General features: G+C 46.2%; 1 protein-coding gene and 1 non-coding gene across 2 annotated transcripts in view; one reads left to right on the forward strand and one right to left on the reverse strand.

Moving 5' to 3' along the window:
* LOC144160118 (E3 ubiquitin-protein ligase RNF123-like) overlaps positions 1-21,048 on the reverse strand; it is a 39,623-nt gene that overhangs the window by 2,357 nt on the left and 16,218 nt on the right. The window contains exons 17-27 of the mRNA XM_077691722.1: positions 20,693-20,816; positions 18,478-18,630; positions 15,419-15,561; positions 13,508-13,690; positions 11,618-11,795; positions 10,735-10,809; positions 9,084-9,171; positions 7,161-7,248; positions 5,531-5,624; positions 3,651-3,790; positions 1,226-1,414 (exon numbers count right to left, since the gene is read on the reverse strand). Coding sequence (XP_077547848.1) covers positions 1,226-1,414; positions 3,651-3,790; positions 5,531-5,624; positions 7,161-7,248; positions 9,084-9,171; positions 10,735-10,809; positions 11,618-11,795; positions 13,508-13,690; positions 15,419-15,561; positions 18,478-18,630; positions 20,693-20,816 — 1,455 coding nt within the window. The remainder of the gene's footprint in view (positions 1-1,225; positions 1,415-3,650; positions 3,791-5,530; positions 5,625-7,160; positions 7,249-9,083; positions 9,172-10,734; positions 10,810-11,617; positions 11,796-13,507; positions 13,691-15,418; positions 15,562-18,477; positions 18,631-20,692; positions 20,817-21,048) is intronic.
* Positions 3,148-3,220, forward strand: Trnat-ggu (transfer RNA threonine (anticodon GGU)). Its single transcript has one exon. It is a non-coding gene; the product is annotated as a tRNA-Thr (tRNA).

The raw sequence follows: 21,048 nt of genomic DNA on the forward strand, positions 1-21,048 counted from the left end.
CGTGCGGGTGGACTCCGCGGCTGCGTCAGCGCGCCTGTGGCTTGCGGGGCGCGTTTTTTCGGGAAGAAAACGCCCCATGCGGATCACGCTGATGCCCGCGTAGACGATTAAGCACCGATAGAAACAGAAACAGTGCGCCGGCCGTGTATGCGCGCCACGTTTTCTTTTTCAGGAAACGCTTCACGGGATGAACACTTCATTATAACCGCGAATTTCAATGTAGCGAAATTTCAATGTAACGAAGTAAATTACGAATTTTACCGACTTCGTTACATCGAGGTTTAACTGTATCACCACAGCAAAATGCACACACGGACAACTTCCTACTGCTGCTTTTGTTTTTCTCTTTTTCTAAACACCAAGCGAGCGCATAAGAAGTCGCCACATAGTATTTTGAACGACTTGAGGGTTATCGCCATCTGCTGGTGAAACATCGAACAAGCGATTACGGTGTGCAACTCACGACACTGATTACACAAACAGTTCTGCATGTTGGTCGGCCATTAATTTGCCACCTTTAGCAACGCTGCCTTACTTCACTGCCTAAATGCAGACACATTGGCTCCAGACATAAATGGCTTGGGTAATTTCTAGGTGCGTGCAAATATTTAATACTTTCACATACCAGAGCCAATAATGCGATATTTGACTCGGCTTTAAACTGGACATCACTATTCGAAACCTTCGAATATTTTCAAGGTATTTGGGGATGTGGAGAGAAAGTTCTTTTAATAAACTCGGACACATGAAACTATGCCTCGATGAAAATGAGAAATGCCCTGCTAAAAACATGCAATATATTCTTCCTGAAGAGGTTGAACTAGCTGGGCATTGAATGTATTTCAGTAGAACACACTGTTTGGCAATTTGGTGCCTATTTGGTAAAAATTAGACCGTGACTATGACAAGGAAAACAAAAGGGCGATGCCATTCGTCGTTTTTCTGTTGTCCTTGTCATAGTCCGGCTCTAATTTTCACTCGGTGTATGCACTAGCTTCCTGCGCTGGCGGCAATAGGCCTTCCTTCAATGCACCAATGATGCGTTACTAAGGGGCTAATGGAGCAAATCTACGCTCCTTGGCATTTCTCCTCACCAGCTGCTTGAAGCTACCTGCTTGCTATGGAAGTGATATTAACCCAATGTGCCGTGACCTTGGGCAGAAGTGCTCCAGCTTGCTCTGTGGTTTTTTCCCATTTTTTTGTCATCCTCTCTTTTCTCCCTCACCTGAAAGATGCGCGCCAGCAGGATCTCAGAATTTGGCCTCGAAGGGCTGGTGACAAGGCCTGGAGCTACGTTGACGACCATCTCAAGGACACGCAGCAGTCCCAGCGACAGGTCGAAGCAGGTGGCGCAGATCTTGAGCTGCTGCGAGTTGATGAACACACGCTCGGGCCAGCTCTGGGCGTTCTGGATCTGTGGGGCATCCCAAAGAAAACAATAAAAATGAGAAAAAAAGAGAGAGAGAGAGAGAGAGAGAGAGAGAGAGAGAGAGAGAGAGAGAGAGAGAGAGAGAGAGAGAGAGAGAGAGAGAGAGAGAGAGAGAGAGAGAGAGAGAGAGAGAGAGAGAGAGAGAGAGAGAGAGAGAGAGAGAGAGAGAGAGAGAGAGAGAGAGAGAGAGACTAAAGCCGTTCCACTCAACATGAAAGCTGTCAGATGTGCAGAGCAGTGATTTGCCATAACGGGCTGTAGCGCAGTTATCTGCTCACTGCTACCACCCAATGCAATTCAAATTTCCCACCTTCGCAGTGCGCGCGCCCCCGACCTGAAACTGCACCAACGGGAGTTCTGATCTTTTTGTGCTTGCTTTTCCTCCCGCACGTGCCGGCGTTGCACTGCCACTTTTATTGCTTACTATCATAAAACCCAATCCACCGAGCGCCTAACTAAATGAGTGCAGGTGCCGGTGGTTAATTACGTATATTTTGCCTGAAATGTACCTGCAGTTTCCTTTGCACTAAAAAATGACGAGATGTATGACAAGTACCAGCAGTTTACGAGTTTCGAACACTTATGACTATATAGATCATCTGGTTTTCGAAGTTTCTGTGGGACACCGCGACAACGGAGCGCCGTGTGGCTCTACTTGGGTCCAGCGAATGAGCTACAACGACAAGGCGAGCCCCTAAAGTGCTCTGCACTTAAAAGTACTGGGCAGTCACTGCTGAACGCGTGATGCAAACTCAAACACGTGCTACCACTGACACCCAGAGCATCCTGATGCATGCTGCCACAGCTAGAGCACCACATTTTGGCGGCATTTATATTTTTAAAACTGAGGTGTGCGTTTGGGTTGAACTCTCATGACGCTAAAAAAAAACCTAAAGAGCCATAAACTGCATCAAAACAACCATCACGGCTAGCACATATAGTAAGACTGATGGCGTCCCAAAATGTAGACAAAGTACAATCCCAACTTTCAGGTTCACTCATCACATCCCCTTTTATCTGATTTCAAATGAATGGCAGTAGGAGAAGCAGATAAAGTACCGTTAATTCCAGCACTCTCAGAAATTATATATATAGGTGGTATTCACTGAAAAGTTTAGCTGTCAATTTATTCGACTAACAACTCCGGAAATGGCCACGGACATGGCCGAAGCACCACGGACATGGCAAGACTTGTGCCACTATGCCCACACACCGCACAGAAAAAAACACCGGTGTGCGTGTGTCATATGCTCCGTACCAACCCGATTCTCAATGGTGGTGCAACAAAGATGTTATTAATCGCACTCACATAGGAGTCGAGGACTTACTTTGCGTTCGGTGGGGTAAAGTTTGGAACATCCAACACACATCATCACATCATGTGCTTGGTACGAACAAGTACTGCCATCCATATATATATAGACTGCCAATTCCTATTTCTGTCTTATTTGAACGAGCCCCTCATTTCCTATTCTGATTCGCTACATGCATAGCGAGGGCCTCTGTTCTGGCAGTCTTGGTGCCATAGGGAGCTTAAGAGGGTTCAACGCTGGTCGACCACTCTCGACATGTCGTAAACGCTCGAGTCACGGCCCGGGGGTTAAAAAGAAGGTCCCCTTCACCCCGAGTAGTCCGAGTGGCGCCGGCTACCACCCCCAAGCGCAGGAAACAAAAACACCTGAACATAAATACCCAAGAAAGTGGAGGCTAAAGTAGCCCCGCCGGTAGCGTAGTGGTTATCGCACCAGACCGGTATTCTGGAGGTCGTGGGTTCGGATCCCACCCGGCGGGCATTTTTTCTCCACTTTCTTATTTTTCAAATTCTTTATCTTGAGCTACTAAATCCTCCCCTTTGCTTTCCGAGGTCTTCATGACTGCCAATTCTTATTTCTGTCTTATTTTCAACGAGCCCCTCATTTCCTATTCTGATTCGCTATATATATATATATATATATATATATATATATATATATATATATATATAGTCATGAAGTGCAGTCCTTAATTGCTACAGAAGTATTCCCAAAGTAAAGTACACTGTCTTCAAAGACTGCTTACTTCGACGTTTCGACTCAAGTCAAGCCGTATTTTCAAGAATTTGGAAAACACTTGACTCAAGTCGAAACATCGAAGTAAACAGTTACTCTCTCTTTCTGTGCGTGCGCGTGCTTGTGTGTGCGTGCATGTGCATATAAAAAGCTGTGCACAGATGTGCGCGCACCTCCTGGAGCATGCTGATGAACTGGGAGAAGGACCAGTTGAGCTGTGTCAACACACTCCCCAGGAAGGCGTCGGCCGGCTCAGGGTGGTCCTCCAGCCAGCGGCCAATGTGGTTCTGGAAGAACACGCTCGGGCAGGGAGCTGCGAGGGCCCGAGAAGAAGAAAAAAAGGGGAGAGAGTGGGAACGTGTAATTGTCAGTGTCTAACGAGCAGCTTCCCTCACCTCACCTCCCTTTCTTCACTTAAAAAATCCAAATTTTCACCGGCCTTTACAACTGAAGAGGAGCTGTTCCTGCAGAATAGGGCTCGGGGCCTTTCAATCCAAGGTGTCAGCGACTAAACTTTACTTTTAAGACCTTGCCTGTTTCTAAAGCATGCTTTTTCGACCCTTGCAAGCCTGCAACCCTGACGCGCTTCCCTGATTTGCAGGGCTGTAGACAGATGCTTTTAGCAAGCAGTGCCGTGCACTCACAGCGCTACCGTGCATCGAAGCATCAAACCATTGTGACATACAGCCTGTTAGAGTTTCACATCTGGGAAGTTCAAACAACTATGGGCTCTCACTCCTTGGACTCTAGTCATACGGGACTTTCTGTTTTCCAGAAGAATACAACCCTACATTTCAGTTTTAACAATCTAACGTCAACCTGTGAGATGAATTCAATCCAGAATGAACTGGCTTATCCAAAGTTCAGCTACACGGAACTGTCCAAAACATATCAATCTGAACCAGCATTAGGAATTGGTCAGCAATAAACACCATCACAAGTGAGAACATCATACAGTAAACACTCGTCAATTCGAACTCAAAGACGACCGTAAAATCGTTCGAATTAAGCGGAGTTCGAATTAGTGGGCGGGCGCTAGGATGAATTGACATCGCGCCACACTGCACGGGCAGAACACAAAGAGGCTACCTCTGGACTTGTTATCGCGAACTAGGCGCTTTCCTTTGTTGCCGAGTATTTTCCCCGATTCGCCATGACTGGCACAGTCGATGAGGCGTCACTGACGAAGCGCCGAGGCAACGAAAGAGGTGACACAAGAAACTGGCTACCCACCACGGCACAAACGATAGCCTGACCTTGACGACCAGTGCGCACATGCAGGCTACACTTGAGATTGTTGAGCACGCCACGTGATCACAGGTGACCATGGTACAAAGAAAACTTGCAAAGACATGCGCCGTAGCACTGGTGCTGGTGGCGCACAGCCCACTGCAGAAGCGAAATAAGCTGTCGCAGCAGTGTAGCTGTTGTTTTTCTGGTTCACCGTTTTGTATGTCTAGTAAATTTGGTTTGGTTAGGATTTGCAAGACGTTGTAATCACTCTGGGCCGACTTCTTCTGCAGAAAGCGATAAAAACCAAAGGATCCCAGTTCGAATTAACTGTTCTGGACACCAACGCGTTCGAATTATCAGGAGTTTCCCCCTATTGAAACATACAGGGCTGTGCTGGAACCAGGGCGTGAGTTCGAATTAACTCGAAGTTCGAATTAACCGAGTTCGAATTAACAACTTTTTACTGTAGATAACTTGCAACTAACTCAAGCATATGGTAAATAAATTCTTCCCATTAACATAATTCAGGGTCACTCCTGTACAGCATCATCGTCGTCTCCACCGTATTCACGCACCAGCTTTCACACACACTTAAAATTTTACAATGTTTTGCGTGCTCTATACACCTAACAATTTTAACTTCAGTAATTACTCGATCAGGCTTTGGCTGAAGTGATTGGCGGAAGTGATTGCGGGTCCCAACGTTGTAGTCCTGTTCCTGCCACTGCAACTTCGCTGACTTGTTGATTCCACAAAAATTAAAGAGGTCGGACAGGAAGGGGGTGTCCAACAACCCCAATTTCTCAAACCTACGCCTCACCTGGTTGCGTGGGCAAGGATGACTCTACAGGTCTGGATGCCATCCTCTCAACCAGGTGCGGAGCGACTGTGTAACGAAAGGCGTATCCACAACCCTGGAAGGGAACAGGAACACCGATTCAGCCGAGTCTTCCTTCCTCTCATTTTTTGTTGTTGTTGGTATTTTGTTTTTATAGTCCGCTAAGTAAGCAACCACAAGCAGCTTCTTCCCGCCAGTGAAACACAGTTTACAGTAGAACCCTGTTGATACGTTCCCAGTTCATACGTTCCCAGTTTATTTATTTATTTTTATTTATTACTACGTTCTCAATTGCGAACGCTAAAAATGCACCCACCGTAGTGGCTCAGTGGCTAAGTGTTCTGCTGCTGAGCATGAGGACGCGGGTTCGATTCCCAGCCGTGGCGGCCGCTTTTCTGATGGAGGCGAGAAGCGGCCGCCCGTGTGTAGGAGATTTCGGCCCACGTCAAAGATCCCAAGGTGGTCAAAATTATACCGGAGCCCTCTACTATGGCCCGCCTCACCGCCTGCTTTGCGTCGGCTCGTTAAACCTCACAATAAATCAAATCAATCAACACTAAAAATGCCCCATATTACATTTCTTCCCAGCTAGTACTACGTGTTCCTGGTTAGTACGTTTCCCCCTCGCTTTTTTTTTTTTTTTTTTTTTTACGTATCAACAAGGTTCTACTGCATGTAAAGAGAGCAGCTGAATCTTCCGTGTGAAAGTTAATCATAGCATGCACAATGCAACAAAATGCCCTCTGTTGCAGCAAGCTGGTCAGCAAACATGTTGAAACCCCGTTTGGGTATGTACCATGTGCGGTATGTGGATAGGTGGCTGGTGCTTTCTTGTGTATGGTATTTATGTCGCAATGGACACGAATATCCACATGAATGCCCTCCACAAGCAACAGAATGTTTTAGAAACAATATCCACAACCAATTACTCTTTCACCTTATGGACTTCACGACGTACATCCAAAACTTGCATATAAAACCCCACAGTCGTACTTCTACCACAGCAAGGAGTTTTGGTCCAATAATTATGACAGTTGCTTTGAAAGTTGTGGGGCCTGGGGCACTTCAGCGCTGACAAATGCATTTTATCTCTCAAATCTGGGCTAAACATGTTTACATGTGCATGCGCAAAAATAACAAGATGTAAATGGTTGCTGGGAAATACGTTGTGTGCTGAAAACAAATACGGACATGTAATGTTACATACATCAACGAAAGTACAGGGCATTTTGTAATGTTTAAACAAGGAATGAAGCAATATAAGGGACCCATAAACTGTACTGAAACAAAGAACTGTACAATGCCCAGCAGGATCACAAAGTGAACAAACCAAGCCATATGAGAGAACACAGGCCATGCATTCGCACCTTTTTCCTCCGAGGGTGCTAACGTCAACGGGCTGAAGCAATCGCAATTATACATGATTAGAGAGCTTGCCCACACGTAAACGAATCAGCCGCAGCAAACTGCGATGAGCCCCATTCACGCACGCTCTAGAAATGTTACAGGTAACTATCAAATACGCGTCTCTACTGCAAAGCCACTGTTGTGCCGCCAACGGCAAAGCCACAGGCAAGACTAGTGGGGCACCACCAAGGATGCAGATGCTGACCTTCCAGAGCCGCATGAGTATCCAGTTAGTCTGAGCCCATGGTCGATTCCGGTAAGGCTGTAGCAAGGCCTGGATCAGAGCCAGGGAGCTGCGGGAAAAGAACCGGTCGCCACCTTCACAACCACCTTGCACCAACAACCACCACGTTGGACTTATCGTAAAGTTCCGAAAGAACGCCCACCAAAAGTACAGTTATCAAGTGAAAAATATGGGATGGGCAAGCTTTTGGGTCAGGTGCAAAAAACTAGGAGAAAGTGGTTGCAACGCCAACCAAAACTGCTGAGATATCAAGAAAAAATACCAGATGGAAAAACTTTTGGCTCAGGTGCGAAAAGAATAATCAAGTGACCGCATCAGCGCATGAATAGAATTCGCGTTTATTTTGTTCACTCATCGGTACTAAAGTTATTGATTTTAAAGGGTGGGCGATCTTTCAGGTCTCTTAGTAAATTGAATATGTCACCCCTAAAGGGGGCTGGGCGATGTTTCGGGGGTAGGCGTTCACTCGGAACTGTACGGTATTGTCAAGACACGGTCCACTAATCTAAACCTTAGGCCCACTTTTTATGCTGATAGCTTAGTAATCTAATTAAATAACTGCATCTCAAGTAGTTGGGCAATGGCAATGTTGCACCATAGGATGCTAACACAAATATAAGGTGCAGCGTACCTTTTTAATTAAATACTAATGCTCTCACGTTGCTACATAAAAAGTCTCACCAAGCAAAAAAACAAGACAGTAAAATCGCATCCCGCCAGCATTGCACTTGAAAACTGCTCAGAATGAGGTAGGAAAAACCAAGTGCTTATCTTCAGCCATTTTCAAATTTGTACAGCTGGTCCGATTGAACACATCCAATGAAGAGCTTCTGCCATAGCCACGGCAGTCAGTTTTTAAAAGAAAACTTTCAGTAGGCCTAGTGCCAAACATCACGACATTGTTATGCACGGGCCACTCTAAGCAAGCCTGCCAGCAAAATCAGAACAGTTGCCAACACGAGCTTGAGACCAGGGTACTGTGCAGGCAATGAATGATTATTGTATTTGCACGATTCTGACGCACACCTCTTTTCGCTAGAAGTAGCCTTTAAATTTACGTGAGCGGTGCAATCAGGCTCAATACTGAAACTGGCCTTCAGTGTTCCCTGCTTTAGTTTCAATGCCAGCAGTAGCTGCATAAGCAAGTTTATGAAGCCCAAGGTGTTCCTGCTACCAAAGTTGCATGCATCAAATGAAATGTCTTCTGCCGGGTGCAATGTGTCATGTCTTTTAATCTGGGTGGTAGAATCGTCATTAAATTATTTTTTCGAATTTTTGTAAGTAAAGCTACCTGTGTGTTCCAATCGGGGGGCACATTAGAATTGTGCAAATACGGTACATATGCTGCATAAAAACACACACTAGCAGCAGCAGAGCTTCCTGACCAGAGCTCGGGCACATTTAACCCTGGTCAGTGACGTACATGTACGCCCCCAGCAAAGAAGTGTGCCTTTTTTGGTCATTTCTCTCGCTTGGCATGTGCTGCCACACTGCGGAAACAAGTGAAATTTTTTTCTTGTGCCGATCGCTCTTCTTTTTTTTTTTTAACGCTTTTTTTACCCGCTATTCCTTGCGCATCCGGTCATGCATGGGCGCGCAGCAGCTTGTTTCAGTTTCGTCCTCTGGGCGCTTCCTGCTTCTTGCGCCCGCAAAACTTTCTTAGAATTTTTTATATGTTCCTCGTGAATAAACCCCGCGTATCTAACAACACAAACAATTTTTGTCACTTTACGATCACCCAAAATAAAATTACAAAAATTTATCTTGAAATAGATTAGTCCGAAGAATTTATATCAGCAGTAAAAAAAATCGACCCTGAGCAGGGCGAAAAAATTCGACCCTCAAAGGGTTAAAGCTAGTCAAACTATCGTGGGTTCCACTTGCCTTTTAGTTGGCATGCATTCGAGCGCTCTGACAGTGGAGGGTGGGCAGACATGAGCGGCCAAGGCGCGCATCAGGGCGTCTTTTACATCTGCGAGATGGACGAGAAAGAAGGAATGCAACAATGAGTGCAAAAGAAGACTCTTCCCAGCAAGCTTTTGCAAGGCGCCGCAGAAAACCAACAACCCAGAAAAAATGCTCTACATAAAGGAGGCAAACGCATTTAACAATTGCATTTAACAATGCACAAGCCTGAAATGTGGGTTTCTACAAAGAACACTTTGACATTTTCATTCCCTCCTGCCGTTTTTTTTTTTTTCTTTTCTTTTTTCATTATTTTGCTTCGAGCTAAGCTCCACTGTGATGCTGGCCAGTTGTGGGTACGCACCCAAGGCACCACTTTACTGGTTGGCTAATAGGCCTGCAACATTCATGGCTTTCCGAATTGTTCAGTGGTCAAGCAGAATCGCCGTTCATCGCTTCCATTTTGTCAACATGTCATTTCACCTTGCTTCTGTATGCTGCCGCAAAAGAATCACCCTGGTGTGTGTGTGACTGTCAAAGTCCTACTCGTGGGGTCATTGTGCAGCTTAAGGGGGGTCACTGGTCTTGAAGACATCTTTGTTATTTTTTAACCTATGTGCTTGAGATTTTCACATTAAGTGTATTTTAGGTCAGTTAGAGTTGTGGAACAGGTTATGACATTGCAATTTTTTCATTATCTACCTACGAAATACTCGAATAGTTTTTATCTCCCTTTGTGTTCCAGAAGGGCTAGGGAGTGCAGCTATGCTGCAGAACTAATTTTAGCATTGTTTCCGCAAACACTGTAAACTTAATATATACCAGGTCGTGAATTACCAGTTTCTTCGTAAAGCTGAAGGGAATTAATCTCGTGCTAGCAAAAAGAAATTCTATATTTTTGTGGTTTTATTGCACTGTTTAGTTCATAAGCTTTCAAAATTAGCAAAGATGATGCAAATCTGACCAGTACATACCAAGATATTGTACCCGACAGTTCACCTTGCGGGCAAAAAATTGGGCTGAGAAAACAAAACAAGGCACAAAGTTTGGAAACAAAGGCAAAAAGGGTCATTTAGACGACCTCAAAGAGCGACAGCTTTGTAAATACTTACGATACAGCTATAAACTTTTGCAGATACATTATTTTCTGGGACCTGTAGATTGCAAATAAAATTAATACAGAAAATTGATTTTTTTTTTGGCAAATCCATTATGGGAGCACGGCAGAAGACGAAATGCCCCGCGCGGTTCACGACCGCGGTTTACGGTTCGTGTTAGTTTGCAAGTCGCTTCCACGCCGTCTAAGCTGCTGCAGTTCTTACTTTCCCCTATTTCGTGACAAACACTGACCTTTGCTTGTGCACAGGCTGCACAATTTCAACATGCTAGTAATCCGCTAAATTTAGCCTGAAACTTGCCGCTGTGTCGGCATAGCCGATATCAACAAATCAGTGGGGAGGATGGCACAATGGAAGCAGCACTTTTGGGCGCACTTTTCTCGCTAAAAAATGCCCCGCATGGCACCTGAAAAGTTAAGGCCCCAGCCCACACATACTGTGTATACTTCAAACTGGTTAAAATATTAGACGGTGCTTACAATTTCCTCCAGTTCCCCTTTGATTTCACTCACCTGGGTTGACGACTCGGCGATCGGCAAAGTGTTCTGCAAGGAACGTGCTGTAGCGCACCAGAAGGTGATAGTGACCTAGTAGACCAAAAAAAGAAAAAGGGCAAACTTCATGCTTAACAAGCAGGGGCCAAGTATAAGCAGCTGACACAATTAAGTAACTAGCTTTACAACAGTCTGATGGAACTGAAAAAGTTGGACCATTGAAGCGTAAAAAAGGGGCCCACAAAAATGACGCAAGTATTTTGCTTGAGATGTGAGCCTACTCAGAATGAAACAAAGCTGACAAGCACCCACAGGGTCAGAAACACACGATAAACAATGTGCTTTTTCCTTTCCTTTTTTTTTTTTTTTCAAGCTTTGGAGGTTTTACGAGCCAAGCCTACACCTAGGCTATAAGCACACCATAGTGGAGAGCTCTAGATTAATTGGACCACCTGGGGCCCTTTAATACCTGTGCTACACGGCTGTTTCAGAGGCCTTATAACGACATTGAACCGAATGTCTTTCGAATGTCCCATTGTAAATACACAGGGCGCACTTGTGAGCTTTCAACTGTCAATCAAAAGATGCCGTGTAGCACAGGCATATGTGCCAAAATCTCGACATATCAGTGTTTTTTATTCCTCATATCCCTCTAAGCACCATTAACATAACACTCTTATCTCAAGTCATACCTACGGGTTCACTCACACAGCCTCCTCAAGATTTGCCAGAATAAATAACGACGGATTTAAGTGTTTGATGGACAAATCACAACACAATTTAAAATGGCAACTCTGTAACACCTCTGATACATCACTATGCGGTTACACTAAAAAGAAAGAAAATGTCCTGCATACTGGACAAGCCCAGATTTTCGAAGACAAATCAATCTTCTTGTTACCTGGGATGTCACTGAGAAGACAAGTTGGTGGAAAGTGGAAGCTCAGCGCCGTCAGCAGCTTGATGCAGGTCTCAATGTGATACTCCGGAACAAAGCAGAACTCAACGCCGGCGGACGAGGCCTCTTCCAGGGTCTTCAGCACAATGCCCAGCAGCCAGTAGATGTCGTTCTGTCTCTCCTGAGCACGGGCGGGAAAAAAAACAGGCACCCACAGACGTTGCGCACTCCCTTACAAAAAGAAAGCGTCAACGTTCTAAAAAGCGCACAAGAAAAAGTCACACATAGTATTCTAAAGTGCCAAGAAAGTGTTTAGGGTTGTTTACAGCCCGCCAAACACCGGAAGTCACTTTGTACATTGCCTACGTCAAAAATATTGAAAACAGGCATTTGATTGATGCAGACTCCACAGATGGCCTGGAACCAAGGCTATCAGGGCACCAGCATCGTGGGTATGAACTTTCCCAAACGAGGCAAGAGTCCCTTTTGTCCTACCCATGGCTGGTCCCGGTAAGGAATTGATGGTGCGAAAGCCCAGGGTAAAAAGTTCCCGGGCCAAGATGCCGCAGCCAACGTGCTACTGTGTTTTCTAACTTGAATCTTCAGAGTTAACTCTACTACCCACAGGAGGTTGTACAATGCTGCTTGTGAGCATCACTCAAACACAGCTTACCTAGTAGTTTACGAGGACTATAGTGTTGTTTTTATGAATTTAGTAACTATCACGTAGGTGACAAAAAGGTTAGAGATGTAACGCTAAAGGTGTGACGGCAAAAGATGCAGCACAGGAGGGAAAAATTTACCATCCTTTCCTAAAGAAAGTTGGGGCAAGCGCAAAAGCCTTCTCACATCAAAACTACATCAAAACCTTCACCAAAAGTGAACCCAGTCTTCGCTGAAAGTGCGCCCAATCAATCATGAAACTTTCATAGATCCAAATCGCGAACGAAAAACGAACCCACGTGACGATTTTTCGCGCACTAAGTAAACGCATCTACGAATGATCTAAATGTACACCGATACGTGGTTTATGAGATTAAGGTATACTATTGTGCTCCTTCTTCATGATCGAAACGTTTATTGTCTTATCCTGAGCCGTTACTTTTCCGCAATTTCCAAGTAGGTAGCCGTTTTGACACAATAGAAGCCCAGTTTCACACATGCGCCGTGCGTCCAGAGATCTTATCACAGCTTTTTGGCTGACCAACTGGCCTATGGGGAAATGCATTGGTTTTCTGACAGGATGCCACCAGTCCCTCTAACAAAGCTTTAGCTTTAAAAAATTAAAGCCGTTCCAGTCAATGTGAAAGCTGTCGGAAGTGCACAGCAGTGATTCGCCACAGTGGGCTGTAGCGCCGTTATCCGTTCACTGCTACCCCCCAATGCAATTCAAATTTCCCGCCTTCCCAGTGCTTGCGCGCCCCCTGCCTGAAACTGCGCCAACGGGAGTTCTGTTCTTTTTGTGCTTGCTTTTCCTCCCGCACATGCCGGCGTTGCACTGCCACTTTTTTTTGCTTACTATCGTAAAAACCAACCCAATGAGTGTTCCTAACTAAATGAACATGGCTGCTACCGGTTAGTTATGTACATTTTGCCGCAAATGTACCTGCAGTGTACTTTGCGCTAAACAACGGGGAGATGTATGACAAGCGCCAGCAGTTCACGAGTTTCGAACGCTCATGACTGCTTGGCTTTCGAAGCCTCTGGGTTACACCGCGACGACAGCGGCTACGGCAAAACGCCAGCTCTACTTGGGTCCAGCGAGCGCGTTACGACAACAAGGCGAGCCCCTAAAGTGCTCCGCACTTAAAAGGAGGAGAGCACAAGGCATCTCTTTCCACCAAGCAAGTATCCACCAACATCCAAGAGCAGTGCAGTGCCACTAGTACCAACCTTGGAGAAAACGACGACCGACAGCCAGGCGACGTGGCGTGCCTGGTCTGCGAGAGTGTCGCCGAACACCTGCTCGGCCTTGGTGAGCGCCTCGGCCACGTCCTGCTCCCCCCAGGCACTGTGGCGCCGCACCTCTTGCACGGCCCGCAGGTAGTCCCGCATCCGGTCCTTCACTGCATTCATCTGCACCAACCACAAGGACGGCGCAACATACCGTATTTACTCGAATATAAGGCGAGGCTTATTTACGAAAAACCATCGCCTCATAGTCTACCTGAGTACCGCATTATATTCGACGTGAACAGTATCAGCTCACACAGTTGCCTCTGGCGCCATCTTGAAGGCGGGAATTGATATATTTTCCAGCTGGTTCTTTCACCTGAAATTAGAGTGTAAACTTTTTAAGAGCGAAGCTCTTCAGCAAATCGTAATTTTTCATGTCCGCAGTTCAAAATGCCAAGAAACTGCCAAGCGCGGCAACTGCCCGGCAGTTAACAAAACCAAGAAAATGCCTAGCACTTGTGTGTGCATGCCTCGCGGCAGCTCCGCAGCATCCCCAGCACACGTTTGTAGAGCTAAGCATACCCACTTAGGGAGATTGGCCAAAAAAAAAAAACTAGTGTTTGCTGTAATCGGTGGAAGCAGCAAAGAAGAAGCAAATCGGCTGCAATCGTGGACCTAAACCGTCGTAATGGTCGCGAAGGTTGCTTAGTGCGAGCTTCCTTCATTTTTTCTTTTTCGTGGGTCCTTCAACTCCCCCCTCACCTTATAATTGCGACCGTCTTATAATCAAATAAACGCGGTATTCCCACTGTAAAAGTGACCCCGAAACATGCCCCTTACTCCCTTCTCACTGTGGGTAACGACTATCCCACTTCGCCTCGTTTATTTGCCATTTTGTGCTGCTCATACAATGCTCCAGAGCAGATCCTTAGTTTGACCGCTCATAAAACTTCTCCTGTGAGAACAGGCTTGGACTGCCCAGGAAATGCCAAGAGATCAACTATTATAGCCTGCAGGGAGGCTTCCCCGGAGCAAACTAGGCCTCACAACTTCCGAACTCAGCAAGAAGCTCGGTTATTTTCTCGTGGTATTAAAGACAAAAAGACGAAATGCCATAGTGGTTCTGAGGCGTCCCTCAAGGCATCATCTTAGGAGAAAGCTGCGAACTGGGCAACGGCTCGACAAACAGAAGGTTGTTCAAAGAGTGCTCTCAACTGTTGCTGCTGCTGCAGCTTTGTGAAACACACACTGATAACATTGGGTTGTTATAGGCACTCTGAAATAATTCACAATCGGCTGATTTTGTCACCATCCACATGGCTAAAGCACAGCTGTGACTAGCACGTATCAACTCATTGCACCTTCCCTCTCTCCTTTTCTTCTTTCTCCCTCCCAGTAGTGGAGCTAAGCTATACATTTTATGACACAAAATTTAAAAAAATTACCATCCTTTTTTAAACAAAGTTGAGAGAAGTGCAAAAGCTAAAAGTGCATCCAACCTTCGTTGAAAGTACATCCAATTGGTTGCCAAACCTTCAAAGACCCAAATCGCAAACGAGGAACAAACCCATGCGACGAATTTTCGTGCACTAAGTAAACGCATCTGCGAACAATCTAAATGTATACCGATACGTGGTTCATGAGATGAAGATATGCTTTTTTGCTCCTTCTTCATGCTCGATGCGTGCATTTGTTATCCAAAAGCATTCCTTTTTCGCGATTTTTCAGATCTGTTTTGACATGATGAAAGCACGGTTTCAAGCACGCACTATGTGTCCAGAGATCTTATCAGAGCGTTTCAATTGACCAAGTGGTCTATGGGAAAATGCATCAGTTTTCTGACAGGACGCCATGAGTCCCACCCACTAAGAAGGCTCTTGCTTTAAAGAGTAAACAAACGCCGCTTGCCTTGACAAAGTGCGCATGCCCGCACAGATAGTAGAGCCGCACCACGCCATCCAGAAGCTGCAGCAGCTTGGTGCTCTTGTCCTCTTCCTTGGCCTCCTGAGCCGTTGCTGACACCTCCACTTCAGCGCAGGCCGTGTTGCCACCTGAGACACACAGGGGTCCAAGTGTCGAGAGGATTAAAAACTAGGGGTGTGCGAATATCAATTTTTTAATTTCAAAGCGAATTCGAATAATAAAAACAAAGTTCGAATCGAATCGAATATTTTTCGAATATTTTTCGAATACGAATACTTATGGTTTTTTGTAAAATTAATGTTTTCACCATCTAGAGACACAAAAACTGCACTTTATTGCACAACAAATCACACAAAGTAAAATTAGGAATTACACAATAACATTGCACTCAACAGATTAAGGTCTGCACTCACTTAAATGTTAACATAGAGAAAGGTTAACTGCTCGACATGTTCGGGGAGCAGTGACAACCTCCTGCTCGTCACCACTTTACCAGATATCGAAAACAGCCGCTCACTTGAGACACTAGTAGCTGGCATGCTCAAGCCCGTGCACATTGCCGCGCGCTGATACAGTAAAATCTTGATGATACTAATCTCGCGGGACTGCGAAAAATATTCGTATCATCCGAAATTCGTATGAACCAACACAGACCAAAAAATTTAGCGCTGAAAAAAGTTTTCGTTTATGTCTTTTCCTACTTTCGCGTGAAGAAATTCGTGATTTTTTCTGCTTTTTTTAACCCCCGTGTCGCAAAGCAGTCCTTTCTGGAGCATGTAAAGCTTCGCGCTCGTCTGCACTCGCTGTGCCCAAGCTCGCTACACGCCGCAACAGCCAAGCGTGAACCGCATGGTGCGTTTTTGCACGCGATTCGCTCGCCTCGGCTCTGCGAGCGCTGTATTTTCACGCCCACATCGACGATTTCGCGCCCGCGCTAGCGCCTACCTCGGTCAGAAAATGACGCACGACGCGCGCGGCAGAATGGAGGAGCCTGATTACTTGCGATGAGATCGACACAGCCGGCTTGGCTCCGCCGGAGATGGTTAGGCTTAGCACCCCGGCAAATATTTTATGGGCGCTTTCACTAGCGGCGCGGATGATGTTTTATAGTACCGTTTTCGCATGCATTATCAGCTCCTTTACCGCACAAGCAACTTCGTGTCTCCCTTGAGCCGCATTTTAAAGAGCGGTTAGAAGCGGTCGCTCGAGCGCCCGCACCACTTCGCGGCTGGAGCCGACGCCATGTTGACGCCGCCGGCCGCGACACGCGCAGCGTGGGGGTGGTTTCGCGGCGGTGTCAGTGCGTTGGGCGTGCGCAGAGCGTTTTCGCGAGCAGAAAACAACAGCCCGGCCGTTTCTGGAGAAAGAGTGACAAACAGGGGAGCGAGAGCCGTCACTTGCTCGTTCGGCAGTCGGGTGCCTCGCCGGCTCGTTCGTATCTTCCGCGGGGCCGCGCAGGTCCGTTCGTAACAGCCAAAATTTTTCCCATTGCAAACGATGCAATTTCGCCGGGACTTTTCGGAAATTCGTATCATCCCGAAATTCGCGCCCCTAGAATCGCATCATCGAGAGTCCACTGTAAATAAACACCGATACAGACACGCTCTGAATTTTTTTTTTTTTTTTTAGTTTTGGGTGGTTCGAATATTTCGAACAATAAAAGTGTCGTTCGAATCGAATCGAATACCAAAAAATTCGAATCGAATATTCGAAGTTTCGAATATTCGCACACCCCTATTAAAAACACAGCATGGATAAACAAACCCTGCACACCAGGTTCAATGCTCGAATACCTCAGACACAGGCGACGAAACAGAAAAATGCAATAAGTCGGGGTTAATTTCTTTTTCCTAGGAGGAACTAGTGGGAACACAGGATAGGATTACAGCTGATGGGTGCACATGGAAACGCACCCATCCTTGAAGGGGCCATAAAGACACAACACAAGTTTTGTTCAATAAAAAGACCATTTTGTCCCGGTTAAGAATTATACCAATGTAATCACAAACTTACAGCAAATAATGGGGATGTTAAGCCAAACGTGTGAAGCAGCGGCAACACCCTAGCTACTTTCCCCAAACTTTTCTAAGACGTCATGGAATCTTGTTTGTGCTGTTGGCAGCCGCTGAAACAACCCAATGCTTTGGCACATGAGCGGACGATTGTAGAGGGGCTTCTAGTTCCATTTGATCGCATCACTCGAGTTGCTAGAGTACACTTACAAGCCGACAAAAATGTTTTTAGCGCTGGCCGATATGACATCCCTCCCGCCAATAACACGTCAGTGTAGGGCAAAATTTGAAAGTTTTCCAATACTTCTCGCATTTTTTTGGTTAAAAAATGCCTTTTGTGGCAAGAATGGAGTACAGTTAGGTACTGAAGTGTAGTTCTTTCAAATGAATCCTTTCAGCCGTTTTTTTTTTTTTTCATTTTGGGCAAAACAACGTTTTCTGTGTGTTTTATGAAATTTTAGGGTTCCATAAGCCCCAAAACAAAAAATAGAGCTGGAAGTGCAACTACTTACAGATTTATTAATGACACAATTGATTAGAACATCTGGCAATTAAAAATTTTATGTCGTGCAGAGACATATAACTTTTGTATATTTTCCTAAACTTTATGGCTACACGAAACTGCAACCAAAGAATCAGCTTCGTAATGCACGTATTTATAGATTTACAAGCTCGGGAATAAAACTCGGACCGCCGTTTTTTTCAGCCTCAATGTCATAATTTCGTCTTCACCGGAGCTGCTGCTTCTTTGTAGCGTGGAGCTCCCCTAAAATGGAACAACAGTGATATCTACGGCAATACGCATCAATGAAGAACAAAAGAGCAAAATAAACGGTTTTCAAGATTAAGAGAAAGAGAAAGGGACAGATGGAGAGAGATGATGGCATCAATTGACACCACCAGGGCCGAAAGGGTTAAAGAAAGTTGTACTCTGTCTCCATGGCCCCTTTAAGCTGCCAATGGTACTGCGTTCTCTGTGGCGCCTTGAGGAGTGTGTGGAGAAGAGCATGCAAGTGGACGTCGATTACTCACCCGCTCCCTGAGACATGCCCCTTGACATCCGGTTGGACGCCGACGTCGGCACTTCCGTCGCGACGATCCTCTGCTCCGGCGTGTCCCCGACACGCGAAACCTCGGTGCCCGTTCCAATTGTTGTGATGAACAGGTGGGCCGGAATGTACAAATCTGGTGGGGAGTGTGAAGCAACCAACAGTTGGCGCAGGTGAGCTTCACTCTCTCATCATTCCGTGTCAGCCATTATCAAAATTGAGCGGTGCCAGGGCGGTCTGCGTTACCGCAACTGGGCAGCAAAGACTCCAACGTTTGTTTACACCCAGCCTGCAGTTGGGTTTGAAGGGATCCTCAAACCTCATCTAGCGGCTTCGTCTCAAAGTGCACTGGGAATAAACTAACTGGCATTACATGCAACTTTAAGTTGGCTTCTCTGTAAGCCACCACAGGCGCGCAAGAAAGCCAGACTCGAAGAGCAGCAGTGAGCCGTGAGTGCAACAGAAAAAAAAAAGTATTTTGTGCCTAATAAGTTTTTTGTGCCTTCCCTAAGCAGCGCTAGTATTAAACCAAGAGTGTAAAACATAGGTATATTAGTCCTTTTTGGTAAGATGAATGTCATCACCCCGATACAAAGGGGAAACCAATAGAAATCATCATCATCAGCAAATTGCTTGCCTTATCAGTACATGCTCTTGCTTTGATAATAATACACTTAGTGTCAACATAGCCTCCAACATAGCATCTCTCCTCACATTTGTATGGCCAGCACACCTGAGAATCCTTCGCATTAATAAGGCCGCTGCCTTCAGCTGGTAGGGTCTTCTCAAATCCCAGTAAGAAAACATTTGCAACAAAATCACTATCAAGATACCTTAAAGGGGCACTGACACAAAATTTTGAAGGCGAGATAACTTCGGAGATAGATTGGTGGGAACACATATACATCATCTGCAAAATATCAGCGACGAATACAGCCTAGAACATTTTTAAAATCAATTTTAAAGTGTGCGAAACGCAACCGAGCAGACAGCAGAGGACCACGCGCAATCGACATCCCGAGGATATGGTGTAAATAAATTACATCTAAACACGTCACGAGTTTGTGTTTGCCGCTTCCGCACTGCCGGAGTTTTTCGCCGGCTCGCCCGGCTCGCCGCTCCAATTGGAGGGCCGGAGGGCGGAGCTTCTGCTATCGAGAACGAACGACCCGATCGTTGGCGGCGGAGGCGCCGTGATTTCGTCAGCTAATCGGGCAGCTGGCCGCGACCAAAGTTCTACAGCGATTCCAGGCACTCTGTTTCTATTACTGTTTATTACCATTGGATGCGAAAATGCGCCGGAGGCACGAAAAGCCCACTGAGCTAGCCGCACGGTCGCTGTGCAGGCGGCGGCCACGGCCTCGAAGTGGCCCAGGCCGGTGCAGGTAGCTCGAGTGATAGCTTGTTACCGCTGCACGAAATTGTCCCCAAGTTCAGACAATGGTGGCTTACATGAGAAAGGAGTTAATGATGCGATGGCGGGTTGCATTAAAAATTGTCATCTGCACCGCTTACGAGAGCGCCGCTCGAATATCCGCCGCAGTGCTAAGCCGAACACATCTGTAGGCGGACCTGTAGGCAGACCGGCCGGCTGCTCCCAGCGCGCGTCTTGCCACCCACCGTCTCGAGCGTCGCGCGTCGTTATTTAGCCGCGGTAGCATTTGCACTCACAGCGCCTGCGTCACATCCACGGTCGCTTTTTAATTAGGCGCCTCACGAGATCAGTACGTGGGGGCATTCGCAGAAACTGCCGTCGATGCGGATTTGACAGTGCTACGGCGGCTCTGCTCTGTGATATCCCTCCGACGGTCACGTGGTCAGCTTTGTTCACATAAAATCCACAAAATCCATCGTTTCGCGGCACTCGCTGAAACCGAAACTGCGACTGGCCGCATAGAAAATGCCTCTAATTAAACAACCGTCGCACGCTGAAGCAAATGAGGTTTCTACAGGTTATAAGTAGGTCACTAGCTACTTATCGCAACAAAAAAAACAAGATGCAAAATTTTTGTGTCAGTGCCCCTTTAACATAGAAAGTGACACCACTGCTGAGTAATTGAGGGAGCAAGCACATGGCTACCATGAGAGGAGTAAAATTGTTCTGTTGCTGTATATGCCGCCAACACTGAATGTTTCCTTATTTCCTTTGGGTGGAAGGTAAGATGAATGTGTTTAGACGTGGAACAAAAAGTCCGTACTGTGTTCTTGGAGCAGCTGACCGCTGCTTGTGTGGAACACGGGAAGGCACCGACGGATCAACGCCAGCAGTCGGTGGACGAAGGAGAGGGCGACGGAGGGCGGACAGAGGTCCAAGGTCACCGCCTGTAACGGTAAAGTACCCATTTGGGGGGGGGGGGAGATAGTGCTGCTGATGAAGTTAGTGGATGCCAGAGGTTACAGAGTGCTCCATTTTTCAAGGCATCTCAACTACTCTTTGAAAAAATCGGCTGTACAACAGTAATGCCTTGCTGACTGCAAGGTAAAGCTCGGCACTTCATGCAAAAAGGGGGAAAGAAAAAAGGCTTGCAGGCTTTGTACAAGTAATTAGAAAAAA

The sequence above is a fragment of the Haemaphysalis longicornis genome, unplaced genomic scaffold (assembly GCF_048455015.1).
Source record: "Haemaphysalis longicornis isolate Haplotype H1 unplaced genomic scaffold, Haemaphysalis longicornis Haplotype H1 scaffold_10, whole genome shotgun sequence".
Lineage (NCBI taxonomy): Eukaryota > Metazoa > Arthropoda > Arachnida > Ixodida > Ixodidae > Haemaphysalis > Haemaphysalis longicornis.